This window comes from Balaenoptera acutorostrata, chromosome 4, assembly GCF_949987535.1.
Source record: "Balaenoptera acutorostrata chromosome 4, mBalAcu1.1, whole genome shotgun sequence".
In the NCBI taxonomy this organism is placed as follows: Eukaryota; Metazoa; Chordata; class Mammalia; order Artiodactyla; family Balaenopteridae; genus Balaenoptera; species Balaenoptera acutorostrata.
This window is the reverse complement of record NC_080067.1, coordinates 36,655,967-36,676,034: the sequence shown is the minus strand read 5'-3', so window position 1 is coordinate 36,676,034 and position 20,068 is coordinate 36,655,967. Positions and strand designations below refer to the sequence as shown.

Genomic DNA, 20,068 nt, shown 5'->3' with positions numbered 1-20,068 from the left:
GGGGCAGCTTTCATTGAGAGTGGTATGTTTCATTTCTTCTATTTAAGTAGAAAATAGAACACATATAAAGACACCCTTGTTACACAACAAACATCAGCGTGCTGAAATGACAAAAATCCAGAGTAGTATTTGCAACCAGAAGGCAGGAGCTGCAGCACGGAACACGTTCCCCAATCCAGGGTCAGACCGCAAGGTAACCATCGGTTATTTTATTAGTAAGGTCATCGGGTATGTTAACTTTTTTTCCTGCATTGTTTGTTTACAGTTTATTTCAAAGACTGTGTTAGTGGCTAGTCAAATGAATCGAATTTAGAAATATCAATGCAAATGTTTATTTTTCAACTGCATGTTACCAGTCGAAGGCCAAATTATCCTAAATCTAATGTTGGCATTTTGGTTACACATTTGATAAGGGATCTCTAAAGTTCCTTAAGAAATTAAATGTTTTATGAATATAATTATTTTAAGAAAAATCTCCAAGTTGTATGTACTTATAACTTTTGGGTACTGGGAAGCTGAGGTAAAGCAAACAGCAAAATAATCACATTACATTAAGTTGAATGCAATAAATAATATCTAATTTAAGGAGTAATAAGATAACATGCACTAAATAACAAATCCATAAACAATGAGAACTCACAGTATAAGCAGGTCACAAACTTACTTTCAGTTTCTTTACTAAGTTCATGTATGCGCGTTTGTTCTCTTCAGATCCCCCTGGGGATGCGTTTGATAGGTCAGAGGCCAATGTTCCATTGATTAAAACGCCCAGCATGTCAAGAACTGTTGTGAATAATTCACTAAGAGGAGAAAGAAAACATTTGCACCTTAAAGCAAAACCAAGACACTCTAACTGAGCATTTTTATTTAAGGCACAGAATTATTAGTGGTACCTAAGAATATACGATGTGGAAGAATTTGTAGTCAGTATATCAAAGCCTTCACTACACACGCATGCAGCAAAATCAGTGTGAAATGAATAAGAACATACTTGTTAGTGTGCATGTCGACGGTTCCAGAAGTAATGATCTGAAGGAGAAGAAGGGCCCAATCTGTCGTCCACTGGGTGCTTCTCTGCACTGTGTCAAACATTCCTCCCACCTGGCACATAAAAAATACAATGAAAACATATGCACGGTGTTACAGAGAAAATACCACCCTCACCACTTTATGCAACCAAATTTTGATTGGTTTAAAATTTTTTTTAAAAGGTGCTCTACTTTATGGATTATCCTGTCTTCTCTCTCACCTAGCTATGTATTTGCCACTCTTTTTGGTTCCATTAGAACAGGAATTGGTCATTCCAAAAAAAAAAAAAAGAAAGGTGTACTCTAGTGTAGACATGTCATCAACATGAATTACATACTAGTATAATTAGCTTTCTTTTGTTCCTAAATTTCACGATATCCAGTTTCATGACATAATTTTCATCTAATTAAAGCTGAATAGATCAAAACCGCATGACTCAATTATCTACAACTTTGTGTTGTCAATTACTATTGAATCTAAGCCTGTTGTCATAATAACACTTGGAAATACCCAGTAACACAGAAGTAAAGATGAGCGGGAGGCTTGGCCCCCAGGACTGCTTGTTCACGCGTAGGAATTAATATCAAATATCAGGCAAGCCATCTTCCAGAGTAGCTTTTATCTGGGCTGTACACTGAGAAAAGGAAAAGTCAAAGGAATGTGCAGTGGGCAAGGAATTTTAGATTTCTATAAAACCTCCCTGTGGGATTTGTCTTTATGACCAATTTGATGGAAAGTTTGATAAAATTTTGCCTTAAAGGACATTTTAATACAGTTTTTAAGCAAGTATGGTAAAAGCTAACACATCTCAAATTAGTAGTTCTCTAAGACCTACTCTTGGCACAAATGGAAAAGAGAGAAAGATTCACTGGGGGTGAGGTGCAGAAGGCAAGCCAATGCCTAAAATACCTACTGCTGTCCAGAAGCCAGACCAGACAGGAAGGACAGTGGCCAGGAAAACAGAAGGTTTGAGAGACAAGGAAGTAGTAGAGAAAGCAAACAGCGGGCCTCACCTTGTAATGGAAACTGTGACCATAGCAGGAGTGGAAAGCTGGAGTTATTTTCACATTTAGATAAGTGTAATGAAGGGAAAACACTAGAAGTGTCTCTTACCAAATTTAGGCGGAGCTGCAATGCCTCGTGCATCATCTGTCTTGCTTTTATGTCATCTTGGTACCGTTCTTCTCTCCAATTACTTAAAATCTAAATCAGAAAATGAATGAAAACAACCCCCAAAACTTGTTTTCCCTGTTAAATTTGATTTTTCTCATATTTAAAGTTAAATGGAGTTTTTTTTTACTGACAGTCAAAATAAATAAATAAATAAATTAAAAACTAAGGGGAAAATAAAATTTTGCTTTCCTCCCCTTCCTCCAGGCAGACAGAAATCTGGCTATTTCTTTGTTTGGTATCTAATTACATACCCTGTTAAGAAAAATCTTATCTAATTACATATCCTGTTACTAAGTCTTAGAAAATGCTTGAGAGGGTCATCAAGTTGAGCAGTAACAAAAATAAAGATTATTTTTAAAATGCATCATTAAACTGGTCTTATAAAGATAAGTATAAAGATAAAGACAGATAGAATTACATTTTATATCAGTCTTGTCCTATATTTCTAGGGACATGCTGTGAATCCTAGCAAAAGTATTATTCTGATGTTTCATTGAAGGCTTGCTAGTTTATAAACTTGTCTTCCTTGAAAAAGATATTGTAACCTATTTTGAAAAATATGACATCTTGGACATCAGTGGCATATCAATTTATTAAGTAACTGCTTCCTCACTATTCAGACAAATGTTGGGAAGGGAAGGGTTGCTAAGCGAAGGCAAACCACAAGTGGGGAACACCCAGAATCAGATGATATAAGCAAAAAAAACCCAAACAAACCCATACTGCCAGGCTCTGAAATACGGCACCTAATGTGAATCATCTCAAAAGAGCTGAAATGAGTCATATGCAGAAGTAACTGAGCCCAAGAGATGACTTGTAAGTACACTTCATGGTAAAAGGAGAGCACTTCCCAAATCTCATCAAAAGATATGGATGAACCTCCCCCAAGGCAGGTGAAGGGTACAAGGCAGTTAACAAAACACACAAGCTGTCATGGAGCTGACATTCTGATAGCAGGACAAATAAAAATAAGTGGAACAAGTGGTATGAACCAGAGCAAGGGGATAGAGAATGATTGTGGTCCTACTTTTGGAGAGTGATTGGGGGGGGGGGGCGGGGGGGGGAGGACTAAGGAGGTGATATCTGAGCAGAGACCTAAGGAAGTGAGGGACTGGCCATGATAGCAACTTCCAGGGAAGGGGAGAAAACACGCAATGGCTCTGCAATAAGAATTTGCTTGGCAAGTTCAAGGAACAGTAAAATGGTCTCTGCATACAGAATGGAGTGAGCAAGGCCATGACGGGCAGGAGACAAGGTAGAGATGGGAGCCAGTGCCCAATCATGGAGGGCCATATAAGCCTAGACTGGGAAGTTTTATTCTAGGTATAGTAAGTAAGAAACACTGCAGCATTTTGGGCACTGGAAAAACATGTGGTTTACACTTAAAAAGGATCACTCTGGCTGCTGTCTAGAGAATAAGTCTCACATATCCAAAAAGTAGCGGATGACAAGAGGACCAAATGAGTTAAGTGTCTTGTTCATGTTCATCCAGTACCGTACAAGACACGGTGTCACAGAATCACAGCCCCACAGGAGGTCTCCATTAGATGCTACCACAGGATAAAACATCCCCTATAACCAAATCTACCCACTCTGCTCCATTCTATATTTTCTAATTCCACTTTGATCACTCAGTTTCCATGCGGTACACAGAATATAAGTGCTCTGAATAGTGACCAGGAGAACTGTGATTGGTGGAAAGGCAAAGTCCAAAGTCTTTGTAAATGAACCAAAATGCCTTCTGATTTATAAATGAGTATCTTGTGCACTTGACCAGCATCAGTCTGGCTCTCGCAGTAAAACTGAGTTTCTGAACCTACATAGCTCAAGCTGAGACCCTGCCTGCTACGTGGAAGCCCAGCAGAGGAACTGGAGAGAGGTCCCTTTGTCATACTGTCCCCATGTCCCCTGCAACACAGATTGCTCCAGGACCTCTCCCATGAGGCAGGGTCAGGAGAGGAGCAGATATGACAAAATTATGTGCAATCTGCAAAATGTCACTTTTATAGTCTATAGACATTCACCCAACACATAATTAATATTATTCTATTGTTAATCTCATGGTGACTAAAATGCCAGGTAGGAGAACGGGGCATGAATGGTGTTTGCCTGCTTCTAATCAAAACATGTTGTGCCCTTATTTTAAGGGCGGTATTTGAGTTTAAGCTCAGTATTTGAAAGGAAAACAAATGAATGCCATTAGGAAAACACCTGCCTGGCTCAATATTCTACTGTACTTTACCTGGTTAACTTGATTCTGCAGAGACGTTAGGAGCCCTTCTCGTTGTTCATCTTGTCCCTTAAGGCAGGTAAGGACCAGTGAGAGGAATGGTTGTTGACTCAAAAGAGACATACTGCAAAGGAAGTAATAATAGCAGATCTAGTTAGAAAGAAAGGATTACTTCATGTGCAACACTGATGTCTTGCCCTCGGGTTATTGGCTCTTATTTATTTTACTGTTAGAAAAGGGAGGGGAGTAGTAAACAGCCAGGACTGCTTGAAAAGTTAAATCATATCTCTAACTAATATGGTTAAAAGTCACTGTAATACTTCTAAATAATTTAATATGTTCTCTTGCCCTCGAAGGAACTCGCCAACTAGCATAAATTCATACTGCGTATGAGTGTGTTGGGGGGGCGCAGGGAGAAGAGGATGTGTAGTTTCTATCAGTAAACTGAATTTAAAGATACACATCAGGAGGAATATCACTTCATACACAGAATAAAATGAAAAAAATTTTAAACTTCTCTTACACAATATTCGTATTTTAGGGTCCAGGAAATAGGCCTATACAACTGTTCTGCTTGCTTTGTTTTTCAGCACATTTCTCAAGACCAAATAGCTGGGTATGGGTAGAGCTAAGTCAGGTGAGCACTGAGGGCTGAGGACTCCAAAACCAGAACGCTTGCTAGTGAGCTAGTGCACACCTCTGCCACATCCCACAGGCTTGACTTGTAAAGTGGTTTTAAGACATCTGATAAAAAAATCCATTTTAAATTGTCATTTTAGTATTATTTCTTCCATGACCAGGAACAACTGACAAAGCATACTGATAAACTTAATTTTGCCACACCGGCAAGGAAAATTTCTTAAAATGAGATCGAGGTCAAAATATTTCAATCTGCTTCATCTTACACCAGCAGAGCTGAGAGAGGCTCACTTGGGAAGAGCCATCTTCAAACTCTGACACACCATCTCTGCTCCCTGTGGGAAGTGTGGCAATGTACATGCCATCACTCATTAGCAAATCGACTTTGAGAATTAAAATTGAGTCATCTGGTTGATTAATAAATACTGGCAAAGATGACAAAACAACCAAACAGCATACACGCAAAGCTAGGTCAACACCAAAAGGTATCAGTACTTCAGTTAAGAAAGGAGAGCACAGACTCAGAGGCCAGACCACCTGGGTTTCAACCCCAGCTTTACACCTCCTTAGCTGTGTGTCTTTGAGAAATTTACTTAACCTTTCAGTGCCTCTGTTTCTTCATCTTTTAAAAAGGATATAATGAGAGCACCTATCACATATGATTGCTGTAAGATTTTCACGTATGTGTATAATGAGTTTTATACAGAGGATGGCATTTCATAAGGGCTCAGTAAATGGCAGCTACTAAAAAATATTACTGATTAGGGGGGCAAGAAACCTGTATGTTCAGAGTTTTTGTTTTCCAATGTTAGGAATTTCCTTTCACTCCCGGGGCACTAAATTCATCATGGTTTCACATTAGAGTGTGCTTATGTTCCTTCTCAGTAACATGGTCAGTTTTCCAATAAAGTTACTTGAAACCTTTTCTAGGGCATAAAGTTTAAAAAACATTCAACTTGGAGGCTTGTAAGTTAATATCTAGTCTAGAACAAGAGTCCTAAATGTTAAAAAGATTAGTAACTATTTCAGGGTCCAGCATGACAGAATCATAAATTATTCTATGAAATTTAAGCATAAGTACCTAAATAACAAGAAAAACAACAACAACAAAAAAGCTATTGAATACAGGGACCAAGTGGATATCCAGATTTGATTCAGCAGGTCTGAAGTCAGTATTTTTAATAGTGTAGCAGTGATTAGGGTACACAGGCAGAATTGAGAGCTAGTGCACTAAATACTATAATCTGGGATCTTTGAGGAACAGAGATTTGCCTAACAGAATATTCTCAATTCCATATAAAGATGAAATTTCAATGGGCTCTGAGTACAATGAGCATGTACATCTGTAGAATATTGGATTTTCTCGACTGTTCTTTAAATTCTCACATAGAAACACATCTTCCAGCCGTACCTTTTCTGTTTTTGTCTGTCTCTTTCCTTTTTTGAAGAAGAACCCAAGTGCTGTCCCTTCTCCAGCTCCTCCCCAGCAGCTTTCAACACTCTTCCCTGCACAGAAGTCGGCAGCCTAGCAATTAGGGGGGCTACCAGCCACACGCCCCTGCGTTCAGAGGAACTAAAATCAGAAGAAGATGTTATACCCAAGGAGGCATCCTTTTTCTCTGCTCTCACGGTTCTAATAGAAACTCCAGAGCATAACTTTTATGGACAGGACACAGATTATTCTAACATTCCCCCTTTTACTCCTATACTTATCTTTCCTCTTGCCAAATACCAGACATTTGCACACACTTTTCAGTCGTGCTTATGGAAAGCAATAAAAGGTGGGGTTCTGAGAGGATACTATTAACTAAACTTTTTTTTAAATCTAGAAAAGTGTTTTTCTATGATTCTGGCTCTCTGAGCAGTAACAGTCCTTTTGTCTAACAAGCGATATACTTTTCTGTCATGGTTAAAATATGAAATGTTCTGATTATGTTTAAGCATGTAAATAACCAATTATTAAAAGTTCAAAATTCACTAGTTGTACTTTACACCTAAATGATGAAATACAAGTCTATCTGCCTTTTGTGATTATCATTTGAGCAAAACTGCCAATTAATAAAGATGGCAGAAAGAGTGTTTATTAGAAATAGACATATTAGGAATACCATGGAATAGAGCAGCCTCAGGGGACACTAGAGAAATTCTTCTGTCCTGAATGTCATCTGTGGTTTCAAGGAGTCGGGGCTTGCTCAACCTACTATTTAGAACACTAAGATATCACCCACCCCAGCAGCGTGGCCCTTTAACATATTAAATAATGATAATGAACACTTACAAGTAATTATTTTCTTCACAATCCTGCAGCTTTATGAAAAAAATAACTGCATTATGCGAATAAAATGCACGGTTACATGTGAAAAATTAATGATAGCCTCATAAAAGTACAGAAAAAAGTACCTGAGAAATGTCTTTATTCCATTCTGTCTTGTGCTACTCGTATCGGTACTTCCAATCCCGTTTGGGTTGAAGAGGCCCATACCCGAATTAGAAGAGTTATTGTTAAGGTCAGCCGACTGCTGGAATACCTCTATTGTTGCCTTGGCAATATTGTCCAGTAGGTTGTTCATTTCAGCCACCGAACCAGAGCCCTGGAGTTAGACGTGAGAAAACCAGCACGCATGTGTTTTAGTTTATCCTCAAACACCAACGTGGTTTTGCTTTTCATAAAATTTTATACACATACACGCTTTCAATATATACTCACAGGGTCCTTCAAGCACTGTTTGATCATTAACTGAAGTTCCAGCCAGGACTGCCTCAGTGTCCACTGCTCAAGATTCTGGGGAAAATGGAGTTAACACATTAAGAATATTGAACATGTTTTAAAATATAATAATTCCTTGCACTATTCTCTTTCTCAAGAAACAGAGGAATGATCACACACAATAAAGGGATTTATATGAATCAAAAGGCTTCCATTACATATTACATATGTAATTACACATTACATATTACATTACTATTACATATGCTCATTATAGACACAAAGAAATAAATAGGAACATTAAAATAATGTGCCTTACTCAGCTAGGCACTGTAAATGAATAAGACAAACATTTCTTCTCCCAAAATCTATCTAACCAACCACATAAAAAAATGATTTTGATATTTTTTTAATAATATACTTAAGACAGTCCCTCTACAAAGCTTATTTCTCATGTAAACACAGTACTGACTTAACATATCAATATTTATATAATGGTTATACACAATTTGCAGTATCTGTACTATCCAGCAATAAAGTGTGGCAATTACACAAAACAGAAAATTGGGGGAATAAAAATCCCAATTTTTCAAATCCCAAAAAAAGAATTAATTGAAGTTAAGAATTACTTAGCAATGACAAAAAAAAAAAAAAGAGGCGCAGTAACTCTTGCTATAAACACAAAGAATGTGTCAAATGACAAAAACACAGTCTTTACACTATTATCGCTCACCTGAAGAATGCGTTTAATGTGCTGTCTTTGTAGGTTGTCCCCCTCTGTACATTCTTTAATGCCATGAGGATAACAGATCAGCTGCAATAATTTCTGTGCTTGCATATTTGAGAGCACAGGGTCCAAAATAAGTTCTTTGTCTGTGCATAATCTTTCAGGTTCTTTTAAGCAATGTTCTCCTACCCATTCCTAAAAATAATGCGGCAGTTATATTGACAGGCAGAGACTTTCAATATGTATATGTAATATGTACTAAACTCATGGTGCACAATAGAAAGTGGACGGGAATCTTCCAATTTAAAAAATATTAGATGGAAAAAGTGGGAGGGAAAAGGCTTACAAGCAAATTTTCTAGTATTTTGACTTCTTAAAAATACAAAGTAGAATCTTGGTTACAGAAAATTTTTAAAAAGGAATGTAAAAAAAGAAATATGCAAAAAATAAAGTGGGGGAAGAAAAAGCTAAATAAAGAAAATACCGGTATGTGTTTTCAGTCAGAGAATAAGGCCTTGCTCTAAGTAATGTTTTGTAATCATTTTTTTAACTTGCTATATAACAGTAGTGATTCTATATTATAATATGTATTCTTCATTTTTATGGAATGCACTATAATATATTCCACTGAATAGATAGGACATAGTATAACATTTAGAAAATTGTCTTCCTTTTTGGATATCATTATGAATAATGTTACCATTGTAAATAAATATTTGTGCACATCTATTCTCTGTACAATTATTTTCTTAGGATAATTTCATAGAAGTGCAATTGCTGGGTCAAGGAGGATAGCAAAAATTTAAGGCTATTGATGCATATGGCTAATTGACCTCTGGGGAGTTTCCACCCAATTAAACTTCTTTTAAACAGCTTTGCTTCATCATTTTTTCAAAGGCAAATTCTTGTACTAAATGGGGTAAGAAATCATCAGAAGTACTAGAGCCAAATTTGAACCCAGATATATTTCTGATGAAACCTGTTTCTTAACCACTTTATCAGTGGCTCAATGCTGGTTGTCCATTAAAATCACCTGGGGAGTTTGTTAAACTTCCAAACCCAGGTCCCATATCAGGGCAATTAAATCAATCTCAGGTAATGCTACCCAGACATCAGCAATTTTTTAAGCATCAAAATTTTTTTAAACTCTCCAGGTGACTCCAATGTGTACCCACAGTTAGAAACCAATGCACAGCTCAGTACACTCTCAACATCTACATGACTAATAGCTAACTTTTACCATGGTTACAGTATACCAAGGTAAAGAAAAACATGACCCTGTCAAGAGTATATCTATAGCAAAGTGAAAAAGTATATATGGTACGCCTTTTTATAGAAGAAAGGAGAATTTAATAAAAAATGGAAAGAAAAACCAGAAATAATGAAATTGATCACCTAGGGCAGGGAGGAACCCAGGGTAGAAAAGATGAGGGAGGGAGATGTACATTTCTCTGAATACACACTATTGCTCATTGACCTTTGGAAGTATGTTACTCTAAAGACAGAGCTAGGGTAGAAAAAGAAATCTAAACTGAACACAAACAAAACCAAATGAAATCAACTGTATTTCAAGTGAATAACATATCCACACTGAAAGAGAAAGGTCAAATAACCTTTTAACATAATACTGTAAACGCTTAGGGAAAAAAGAGCTACAAACAAATCCTCAACTCCTTTTAGTAGGCTCGTTTTTCATAGTGGTATAGGTGTAGTAATTCTGAAACTACTTCAGGTGTTTTGTAGAATTCAACCAATGAGTAAATGGTTGATGTTATTGATAGCCAGGGTTCTTACTGTGGAAGAAGGCAGTATTAATATGGAATGAGGGAATGCAAACAAAAATTTGTGCAGTTTGATTGGAATTGGAGGTATCGGTATAAACTCATGATTATACACACACACATTTATGTACATGGATGTTTTTTCCCCCTAGCTCTGTCTGCTGAAAGGGCCTAGAAGCAATGAACACACATTGCGCATAGCAATAAGCACACATAGTGCTCGGATCTTGGTTTCTAAATACCATCCTCTACTAAATGGAACCAGGGTTCCATGAAGGAATGAGTAATTCCAGGTCTGGGGCAGGGAAAGTATAAGACAGGCCAGAAAGTAAGAAAATACTTGTTATTTAAAAAAAAAAAGAGAGAGAGAGAGAGAGAGAGAGAGACGTGTCAAAATAACACAAGAGCCAGCATGAAAAGATGGATTCACACTGGACAAATGTGGGATAACTTGAACATGAAAATAACTGAGGACAGTATATTATAACCTATATGAAAACAAAAAATGAATGAGTGGAAGGAAGGGAGGGAGGGAGGAAAAGGGCAGGCTCTTCCTAGAGTAGAATGCAAACTGATAAATGTGGAGGGAGTGGAAGAGTTGGGAGAAGCCATTTTGCAACCATGGTAGTAAAGACTGGTGTGGACAAGGATCAAAATGGATGCTGTATGTGAGGTGGGGGAGTTTGATGAGGAACAGAAAACTTGCACTGTCTCAGGGTGTCTCCCCAAAATTGTTTATTAATTGCAAGGGAAAAAGTAATAACTATACAATAGAAAAATCAAGAAACCATACAATGGAGACAACTTGATCAAAATTAACATCTCCAGTGAGGTGCAAATGAACCTCATGTGCCTTCAGATGTGATTACCTGAGAAGAACATAACATACTTCTACAGTATCCTGGCCAGGAAAGCATAATCTGAAGCTAATCTACAGGAAACTTCAGACAAAGCCAATATTGGGACAATTGACAAAACTGGAATGTGGCCTATAGGTGAGAAAAAATTACCATACCAATGCTAAATTTCCTTACTTTTGATAACTGTATTTTGGTTATGTTAATAAATGCTGTAATATTAAAAAGTAAAGAAGAATAATGTATGCCATCTACTCGCAAATGGTTCAGTAAAAAGAAAAAAATTTAAAAGTATTCGAGGCCACATTCACATACACAAATAGAATTATGAAGCAAATGTGGTAAAATGTAAAAAATTACCGAATCCGTATAAAGGGCATACTAGAGTTCTTTATAATTATTACAACTTTTCAGCAAATTTGAAATTATTTCAAAATAAAGTCAGCAGGAAAATGAGGACCACATATGTACAAGTTTCCTACAATATTGGGCATTTCTCTCCAAAGAACAGTTACATACTCAAAGCTAAAGGCAAATTAAATCTGAAGAATACCTGTTGACAGATAGTCCTCAGTACATATCTCGCATATTCTCTTAAATTGGCAGTTTCTATGGAAATGCTTTTCCCACAGGATTTTGAATTTTGTGAGGCAGTCCAGATATCATCAGCATTCCCATCACGTCGTAAACCCCTCATGGTGAAGTCGTCATTCTTTAAAGAGCTGACATTGTTACTGCCAATTTTGGCATCTCCTAAATAACAAAATCACAAAAGCAAAATCATAGACGTTCAAAATATTGCCAAATATTTGGGAAATAAATGAGGCAAGCATTCAGGGATTTAAAATATATGAATGGGATCATCATTGCACAGTCAGTTGTTCAGCAATAGAGAGAAGGGATTGAGAGAGTAAATGCTAGAACCCTGAGAAGTTTCATCAGACATGGGAAAAAAACCAACCAAACAAACAAACAAAAAAACATGTTCAAGACTCATTCTTTATTTCGTTTACAGAATTAAGTATGCTTTCACCAAACTTGGAAAGGCCATTATGAATCACACTTAATAATCACAGAACATTGATTTCACCGATATTTCAAGCATGAACGTATTCAAATTCATTTGACTTATAGACAAGGAAAAAATGGGTTACTCACCCTTCTAGATGTCCCTTTTCCATTTCTTCTCTTACAATGACTTATTTTCTATCCATAGGTCAAGAGAAAAGTTTTGCCTTAGCCCACCTTACTAGCAACTTCTTGACAAGAGAGATTTATTTCCCTGGGAATGGAAAAGGGCAATGCATACTAAGGAAGCCCTGGAAAACAGGGCATTCATTGAATAACCCATGTCTTTCACTTTCCTCTCTGTAAACATCCAAATTAGAAAACCTCACCTGATCAACCTCTAATACACTCAATAAAACGAAGCTCAGGAAAGTGTTTTCCTCATTACAAAGTTCTGAGGCCGGGGAGGGGAACTGAGCAGAATGGTTGAATAGCTGGAAATAAGAAATCTTCTCTAGCCATGAAAGACAAGTAACTGTCATATTTTAAAAGTGAGAAATTAATATAATTTGGTAATAAAGATTGCCAAATGACAACAGAGCCTCCAAACTCTTGCCTGTTTACCCACAGGATCACAAGCGTTGAACAGGAAAAATTCCTGGAACCAACAAATGAGTTTAGATGAGGCCCTCACTGCTTCACTGTAAGTGAAACCAAGGCCGGGTCAGTGCAAAAAGCCTTTTAAAACCCACAGGTCAACCAAGAAAAAGTTTTGACTCTGCTGAAAAAATTTCAGAAAATCAGAATTGCTTACTGAATATTTGCTTATAAAATCATAAGAGGAGGGGAGGAATAAATAATACATTTCAACTCATCAATATCTTATCACGTATTATACATTTCTCATTCAAATACTCATACAAAAAGCACCAAGTTCACTCCACTCACAGACGTTTATTTAATTCAACAGAGCTCTTCAGGAGCTGAAACAAAGACCAAATTCTACATGTACCAACATTTAGCATGCTTTTTCCAACCTTAGGTGTTATAAACAACTATTTCCACACCTTGAGGTAAACTACTACAGAAATTAGAAACCAAATTCTATAAAACTACCCTATCTCCCTAACTCAGAGTAGATCCTAGTGGATAGGACTTGAGAGAACATTGAGAATGACATGGTGAGGTAGATAAAACTGCAAAAACAAAACAAAGAAAAAACTCCTCTGCCAGTCCTAGTCTAGGAGATCCTCATTCAGTTTAGATGTTAGGATGACAGAGAAGGTCTGGAAGGCTGTGCCAGAACCTTCTGTAATGGTAGAGACAATAGAACAAACACAGTGTTCAGGGACTGCCTGGTCCAAGGGTCTGCTGACATTCAACTAGCCTGATCCTGACTTCTCAGACCTGAAGAACCCTCCATTGCTTAGGAAGCTGTAAAATCTACCAAGAACTGGGGCCAATTAAAAAGGTCAAGGAAAGGCAATCAAAGAAAAATAAACAGGTGATTATGCATTGAGATTAAAATATGGTTATCTGGATATTTAAAGAGGTTGGCAAATTGTACTTGGGATTAGACCAGTCCTACAAATCAAGGGGATAATGTCTAGATGGGATGCGTCTTGGTTTCTGCCATTAAAATGTCTATCACTTATGCATTCACACTTCCAACATTAGTGTATGGAAAACCTACTATTTAGTTTCTCTCATGGGCATTAGAGATACCACAGCAAAAATGTGAGTCCCTGACTTCATGGTACGTACATGTATTTATTAAATAGAATTGACCAGCCAGCTTTCCTTTCAAACGTAATCAGAGTAGAGAAATCTGACTGAAATGAGCATTTAATGTTGGCTGTACAATATTACAAGCTCAGAGGAGAGGGTGTGGCCCTCCGTGTGGTTCTACCTTTCCCTTTCTACTACAAAGCCCATGGGCATTACAAAAGGAATGTGTGTGTGTGTGTGTGTGTGTGTGTGTGTGTGTGTGTTAAGGCGAACTTTTAGTAGTTTGTTTTATGAAAACCCTGTTATGCTTCCTCATCATCACCGAATAACACTTCTCAAGCAGGAGTATAAAAGGTCACGGTATATTCTAAAACATGTTTAAGACTCATCTAAAACAATTCCTATCCACTCAGTAATTTTAGTTCCAGTCAAAGGAAGCTCCCTTGGAACATTAGAGACAACTTTTGTCTAGTCAAGAATATAAGCGGGTGCCCAAAGTTGAAATTAGGCAGTGTGAATTCAAGACTTCCTAATCTTTCAAATCCTAAATGATTTATAGGATAAAAATGTCTTAAGGTATTGCACTGTAAATGAACAGAAAAGACAATACTACTACTCCTGGAGAATATATATCAATAAAGATATAAGGATGTCTTGGACATTACAAATTAAATGAAAACAAATGTGTGATATCCAATATTGGTTTATCAACAGTATCAATATCATTGCAATTATCACCTCATTCATGAAAAAACTAAGGCAGATGGACATAAACTTGACTAGGGTCACAACGGAAGCAGAATAACTAAGATTAAAACCCAGATTTTCTGGTGTTCTAGTCCTAGAAAATAATATGAAATTTAAACCTTTTGATAGATTACCAAATCAACTGTGTCCATCACAAAGTGTGACTTCTGCCAACAAATGAAGTCAAAACAACCCTGTGGGTCTAAGGATCTATATTACATCAGAATGAGACATCGTGCAGTTAAAATGCCACAAAAAAAGGATTATACTTAAATTCCCCCAAAACTGTAGATAAGGGACAGACTCCTCAGAGTCCGACTGAACATGAACTTGGAAAACGCCAACTAATTTTTCCAGGAGAACAAACAAACAAAAATATGTTTCTAATAATATTAATTAGAGTTAAACCTGAATACAAATTATTTTGTCTCAGTTTCTGGTGATTAACCAAGCTGAGTGCCAGGATAGTCTTACCAAGCATCATAATTGCTTTTAAGACAGCAAACACCGCTCCCACTTCAATGCTGTTGTGAGCAGCGGCTAAGAGGTGTCTATCACAGGACGATCTTATTCCGGGAAAAGGTTTGCCTATGAGGAAAACAACAAATCTTTAATAGTCTCATCACCATCATTAACCATCTTTTGTAACCATTTACAGTCAGCAGGGCCTTTCATTGTCAGACTGTGGGCGCTTAATTGCTATTAGCTAGCTTTAATTGATGCTTCATGGATTCACTAAGAAACACTGCCAGTACTCCTTACTTAACCTTTTCTTTTTAAATATTAAGACAATGGTGTTGCTCTTTAGAGAGATGTATCAAAAAAATTAGGAGGAATTTTATCCACTTCTGCTGACTGTCTCTCTCTCTCTCACACACACACACACACACACACACATGCAGAAATGATCTTTAGGAACAGAATGCAGTAACACGCCTAGAATTCTTACCTTATTCCTTTCACCTTAGTAAAAGAATAAATGTATCACCATTGCCCTAAGCTGCTATGGTGTGTTTCATAAGCAACACACACAGTATGTTGGAGGATCATGCTGCTCACCAGCTTGGCTTGGCTGAGGAGAAGAGGTATTTTTATTATTTATTAACTCTTGATGTGAGTTTCTCAATACATCCTGATATTACATACACGAAAGGTGCTGACAGCCCTCTCAATGGCCATACCCCATGCTTTCATCGCCTCAAAGCAAGCCCACCAAAATCAGGAAGGAAATTACAGAATGGACAGCCTACTTGGTCAATTTAAGCATATGGCTCCAAATGAAAGCGTCATCAGAGATATTTCAGCTGTCAGCTCACCGGTTGCTTGAGGTAATAGGCAGGCCTGGGGAGCTCGGAAGAGATGAAGTAGGAGTCGGCATGTCATTCTCGCCCCAGGCTCCGCGTCTGCATCCCCACAAGCTAGGAGAGAGGGATTTTAAAAGCAAGTTTTCTAACATATTCAAGAACACGTCTTCCACATTTCTATTATGCTAAATTTTCTGGAATAATTTAAATAAATGCCGCTTACGGTAAAAAGTAAGACACTGTCTATGCTTTTCTGAGAAACCTGAATCCTTTCTTAAAAACAAGTACTGAAAGTGTCGTTTCCAACCTCTTCCATTGGGACCCATGTGACTTTGTTTGCAATGACTATTATAAATTCTACCATCTCTACCTTGATGCCATATCACTGCCCAATGCATGTTCCCTTAAATTCTGTCTTTTTCACTGCCTTTTAATAGTTAGAAACCACTGCACCAAGACAACAATGAAATAACCAACGCCGTTCTTGGGTGCAGCCTTACCTGCGGCTAGGAGAGAGGGAAGAGCGACGTGTTGCACGACGTCCTCCAGGGAGAAACACTGTCGTGCTATCAGAATAGCAATGAAAGTAGCTAATGAATCATGGAATGAAAGGTCACTCACCTTCAAGAAAAACATTGACACGTTTTAATACCTAACACCCTTTTAAGTAACATCTAAGATTAATATCTAAGAGAATGTAGGCAATACGAATAAGATGTCAAATCCCAAAGTGAACCGGTAGAGTGAAATGATTTATAATTATTACCCTCTAGGCCTCCTTCTACTTTATAAGACAAAGAATGAGGTCTACCCACACCCCCAATGCTCTAAGAAGATACTAAGCTTCAGCTTGAGTGCATGTAACTGAAAAACAAAACAATAAAACAGCAAAATCAAGAAATCCCTAAAAGATGCAGCATAAATAAGCCTTTTTAGCAGAATGCAGTATAATCTAGCGTTGCAGGGTAAGACCATTAGGAAGCAACAGAAAACAAGGAGGTTCCCCTAATTGAAAAACAAGCCTTATTAATGTTTTAGAGTTCCTTTTGGGAATAACCCATAACGATTTTGTAATATAATTAAATCAGTTTTAAAAACAACTTTGAAAATTCTCACCCGACTCCTCAATTAAAAGAAGAACGAGTGAAGGTGAGTGAGACAGAGAATGAAAGAGGAGAAAGAGGAGGAAAATTAATTCATTCAGAGTGGAAACCTCTACCCTTTACAGACCTCACAAGACTTTGACAGAAAATAATAAGAGAAACAGCTGTAATAGCAGCCTCCACATTAAGTTGTGCTATATGCCAGTGACTACGGTTAGAGATTTGCACAGATCGCCTCATTTAAGGGTACACCACTGTGAGGTTCATACTATTATTAATTCCAACTTTACAAATGAGGGAACAAGCAGAGGTAAAGTGAAACAAAAAACAACCGAGAGATTAAGGAACTCCGTTAAAGATAAAAATTGGGGTCCTCTTCTGTCTGGGAGAGCAGGTCACAGATATGAGTTTTACATCTTAGGTGCCCCCAGAATGGAGTAGGACTGTCCACCTGGTCTTCAGATACCAGCACTAGGAAATAAACCTTCAACGGGGAGCCAGTTTTTAAAATGTATACAGTTCTTCTATACATGACATAAACTAATATGCAACACAAATTACTGCACGAAGTGATGGAAGTGATAGGCAGAAATAAAGAATCCAGATGGATTTTTAAGAAATTCACACACCACGGATGCAGTATGCTATCTGAGGATATCTGTGATCCCTAAAGGATATCTCTTCATAAGCTTCCAGACACGATCACTAAGAAAGACTGGACACCCCTCTGAATCTGAGCCTGGATGTCCTGATCCCACACAACAGAACCTATACTCTTAGACGTTTTTTTTTTCATTCTAAGAAAACAAACTGGTTGCCTTCAGAATGTCAACTGCTTCAGTTAAATTACGTCCTATGCCATGAGGAACCCAAGGCACTTGGTAAAAACTATGAACAAACCACTCTGAGGAGACCATACAGAAGAAATCTCAGCTAACAACAAGGAAACTCTTGGCATCTCCACTTTAGATCAGGCTGTCTATTTTATTTTGATTTTTTTCCCTTTCTTTATTCTTGGCAACCACACTCTGGTTTATTGCTTTCAGGGAGAGAAAGAAAAAATAATTTACAATATTTCAGTTAATAGTTGAGTCAACTAAAAAAAATTACTCACTAAATATTTAATTGCACAGTCGAGTTTTTAAATGAAAAAGAAAACTTACATCTACAGTGCAAAGTACATCATTAAACCCCCAGACGTGGTTTGAAGAACAACAAAGAGCCTTCAGGACTCCCAGCCATTCTGAACTGAGAACAGTGCAGCAGGCCGTCAGCTCGGAGGAGAAATTGGCTATGTCATTAATCCTAGAAAGAAGAAAAAGAATATAGAAGAAAGTAACAAAAGAGAAATACTGACATATGATAAACTTAATGAACACATAATTTCAATATCATCAAACATGGCGTTCATTTCTTAGATTCAAGGATGTAATAAAAATCCACTTGTCAAATAACCTAGTAGAACCTGGAGCAGAAGGGAAAGGAAATGTCTTCAAATGGTTTCTATTGGTTTGGCCAAAAAGTTCATTCAGTTAATGAATACGTTGTTCAATAAAGTTCTGGGAGAAAATGAAAAATGTATCTTTTATCTTTACTTGAAACCGAACGAACTTCTTGAGCAAGCCAATATTTAATGCTGTTGAGCAACAAACAATAACCAGTATAGATGTCAATTAACATATTTTTAGTTCTGTGAACAAATCTGACCTATAAATTCACATTTTTAAGGGCATCAAAAAAATTAAAAGGTCGGTCTAAATCCAGTGTTTTCAGAATCTGTGTCTTTTTCATTTGTATCTTTGTTATATATGTTTTTGAAAACGTATCAGATAACTTAACAGATTATATCTAGAGCCTCTCACAACAGATCAATAAGCCAGGTTCAGAAAATCATGGAATAGAGCAGAGGTAAATTCAGGAATACAATAAGATTTAAAAACAAACAAACAAAAGCCAAATGTCTGCTTAGGCAATTATTAAAGCCCTTAATTTCAAAGGAGCAGCCATGCAACAACTGTGGGGTTAATCGTGAATCCCAGCTCACCTTCCAGCATCCTGATGGCCCATGCATACATTCATGAGTGTGTTGCAGACGAAGCTGTAGCGATTGGCCGCATTGTCACTAAGGATCTTGCCCAGCATTGAGTAGTTGATGCTACGGGTTGAGGGATTCTCAATAAAATCCATCATGAAGTCTGGATCCCATCGCAAGTTAGAATTTGCAGGAATCACATTATTATATATGGTTTGCTTTACTTTTGAACAGGCACTACTGAGGTTACAAGAAGAAGAGTTAAAAGACAAAACAAAACTAAAATAACTAGAAAGGTATTTCATTTAAGGACAGATTAAACGGCAGCTGTAATGTATTCCTAGAGAAGGTTCGCATTCTGGGTTCTTGATTCCAACTTCCTAATAATCGGCACCGGACACAGTGCTTGGAATGTGCTAGTTCAGTAGTTACTGAATGGGTGGAAGAACAAAACAAGAATAAGACATCTGGGTACTAATCTTAATTATTTTCTAAGTCTTTTCTATATTTTACATGCTTTACAAAATAATCTACTATGGCTTCCAACAACTGTCTCTGAACAGTGGTTGGAAAGTGCTATTACTTAAGAATAATAAAAATGGATTGGATTACACATCAGGAACAACTCGGTGTTTTAGTCCTAATCATTCATCCTGTAAAGCGATTCCTCTCGGTACAGAGTATCCAGGGGGGTTCATGTGCCACGGCTACTCTGGGCACCATGGTACAGCTGAGAAAGAGAGGCTCACTTCCTGCCTTCAAGAAGCTTAAATCCTAGTAGGGGGATATGGGGAATACATACATTCTATGAGAGTACAGAAACTATTACATTGTTCCTAAAAATTTATCACACTGTACTTCTCAGCAGTATCTAGAGTTTTTTAAGAGCCCAGGTCTACCACATTCAGAGTTACATCTGAAGAAAATGCAGAATATTATAAATTTATAAAGGGAATTAGAAAGCATCCCCTCTAATCCTGCTCTGCAGATGAGGCTGAAGGAT

The 20,068-nt window shown here is 37.4% G+C and overlaps 1 protein-coding gene across 1 annotated transcript in view; it reads right to left on the bottom strand.

Annotated features, from left to right (window-relative positions):
* Positions 1-20,068, bottom strand: part of MED12L (mediator complex subunit 12L) — a 331,114-nt gene that overhangs the window by 48,764 nt on the left and 262,282 nt on the right. The window contains exons 21-34 of the mRNA XM_057545673.1: positions 19,078-19,305; positions 18,197-18,338; positions 16,431-16,551; positions 15,943-16,044; positions 15,101-15,214; positions 11,697-11,896; positions 8,512-8,700; positions 7,779-7,853; positions 7,472-7,662; positions 6,483-6,644; positions 4,445-4,556; positions 2,143-2,232; positions 992-1,101; positions 665-800 (exon numbers count right to left, since the gene is read on the bottom strand). Coding sequence (XP_057401656.1) covers positions 665-800; positions 992-1,101; positions 2,143-2,232; positions 4,445-4,556; positions 6,483-6,644; positions 7,472-7,662; positions 7,779-7,853; positions 8,512-8,700; positions 11,697-11,896; positions 15,101-15,214; positions 15,943-16,044; positions 16,431-16,551; positions 18,197-18,338; positions 19,078-19,305 — 1,972 coding nt within the window. The remainder of the gene's footprint in view (positions 1-664; positions 801-991; positions 1,102-2,142; positions 2,233-4,444; positions 4,557-6,482; positions 6,645-7,471; positions 7,663-7,778; positions 7,854-8,511; positions 8,701-11,696; positions 11,897-15,100; positions 15,215-15,942; positions 16,045-16,430; positions 16,552-18,196; positions 18,339-19,077; positions 19,306-20,068) is intronic.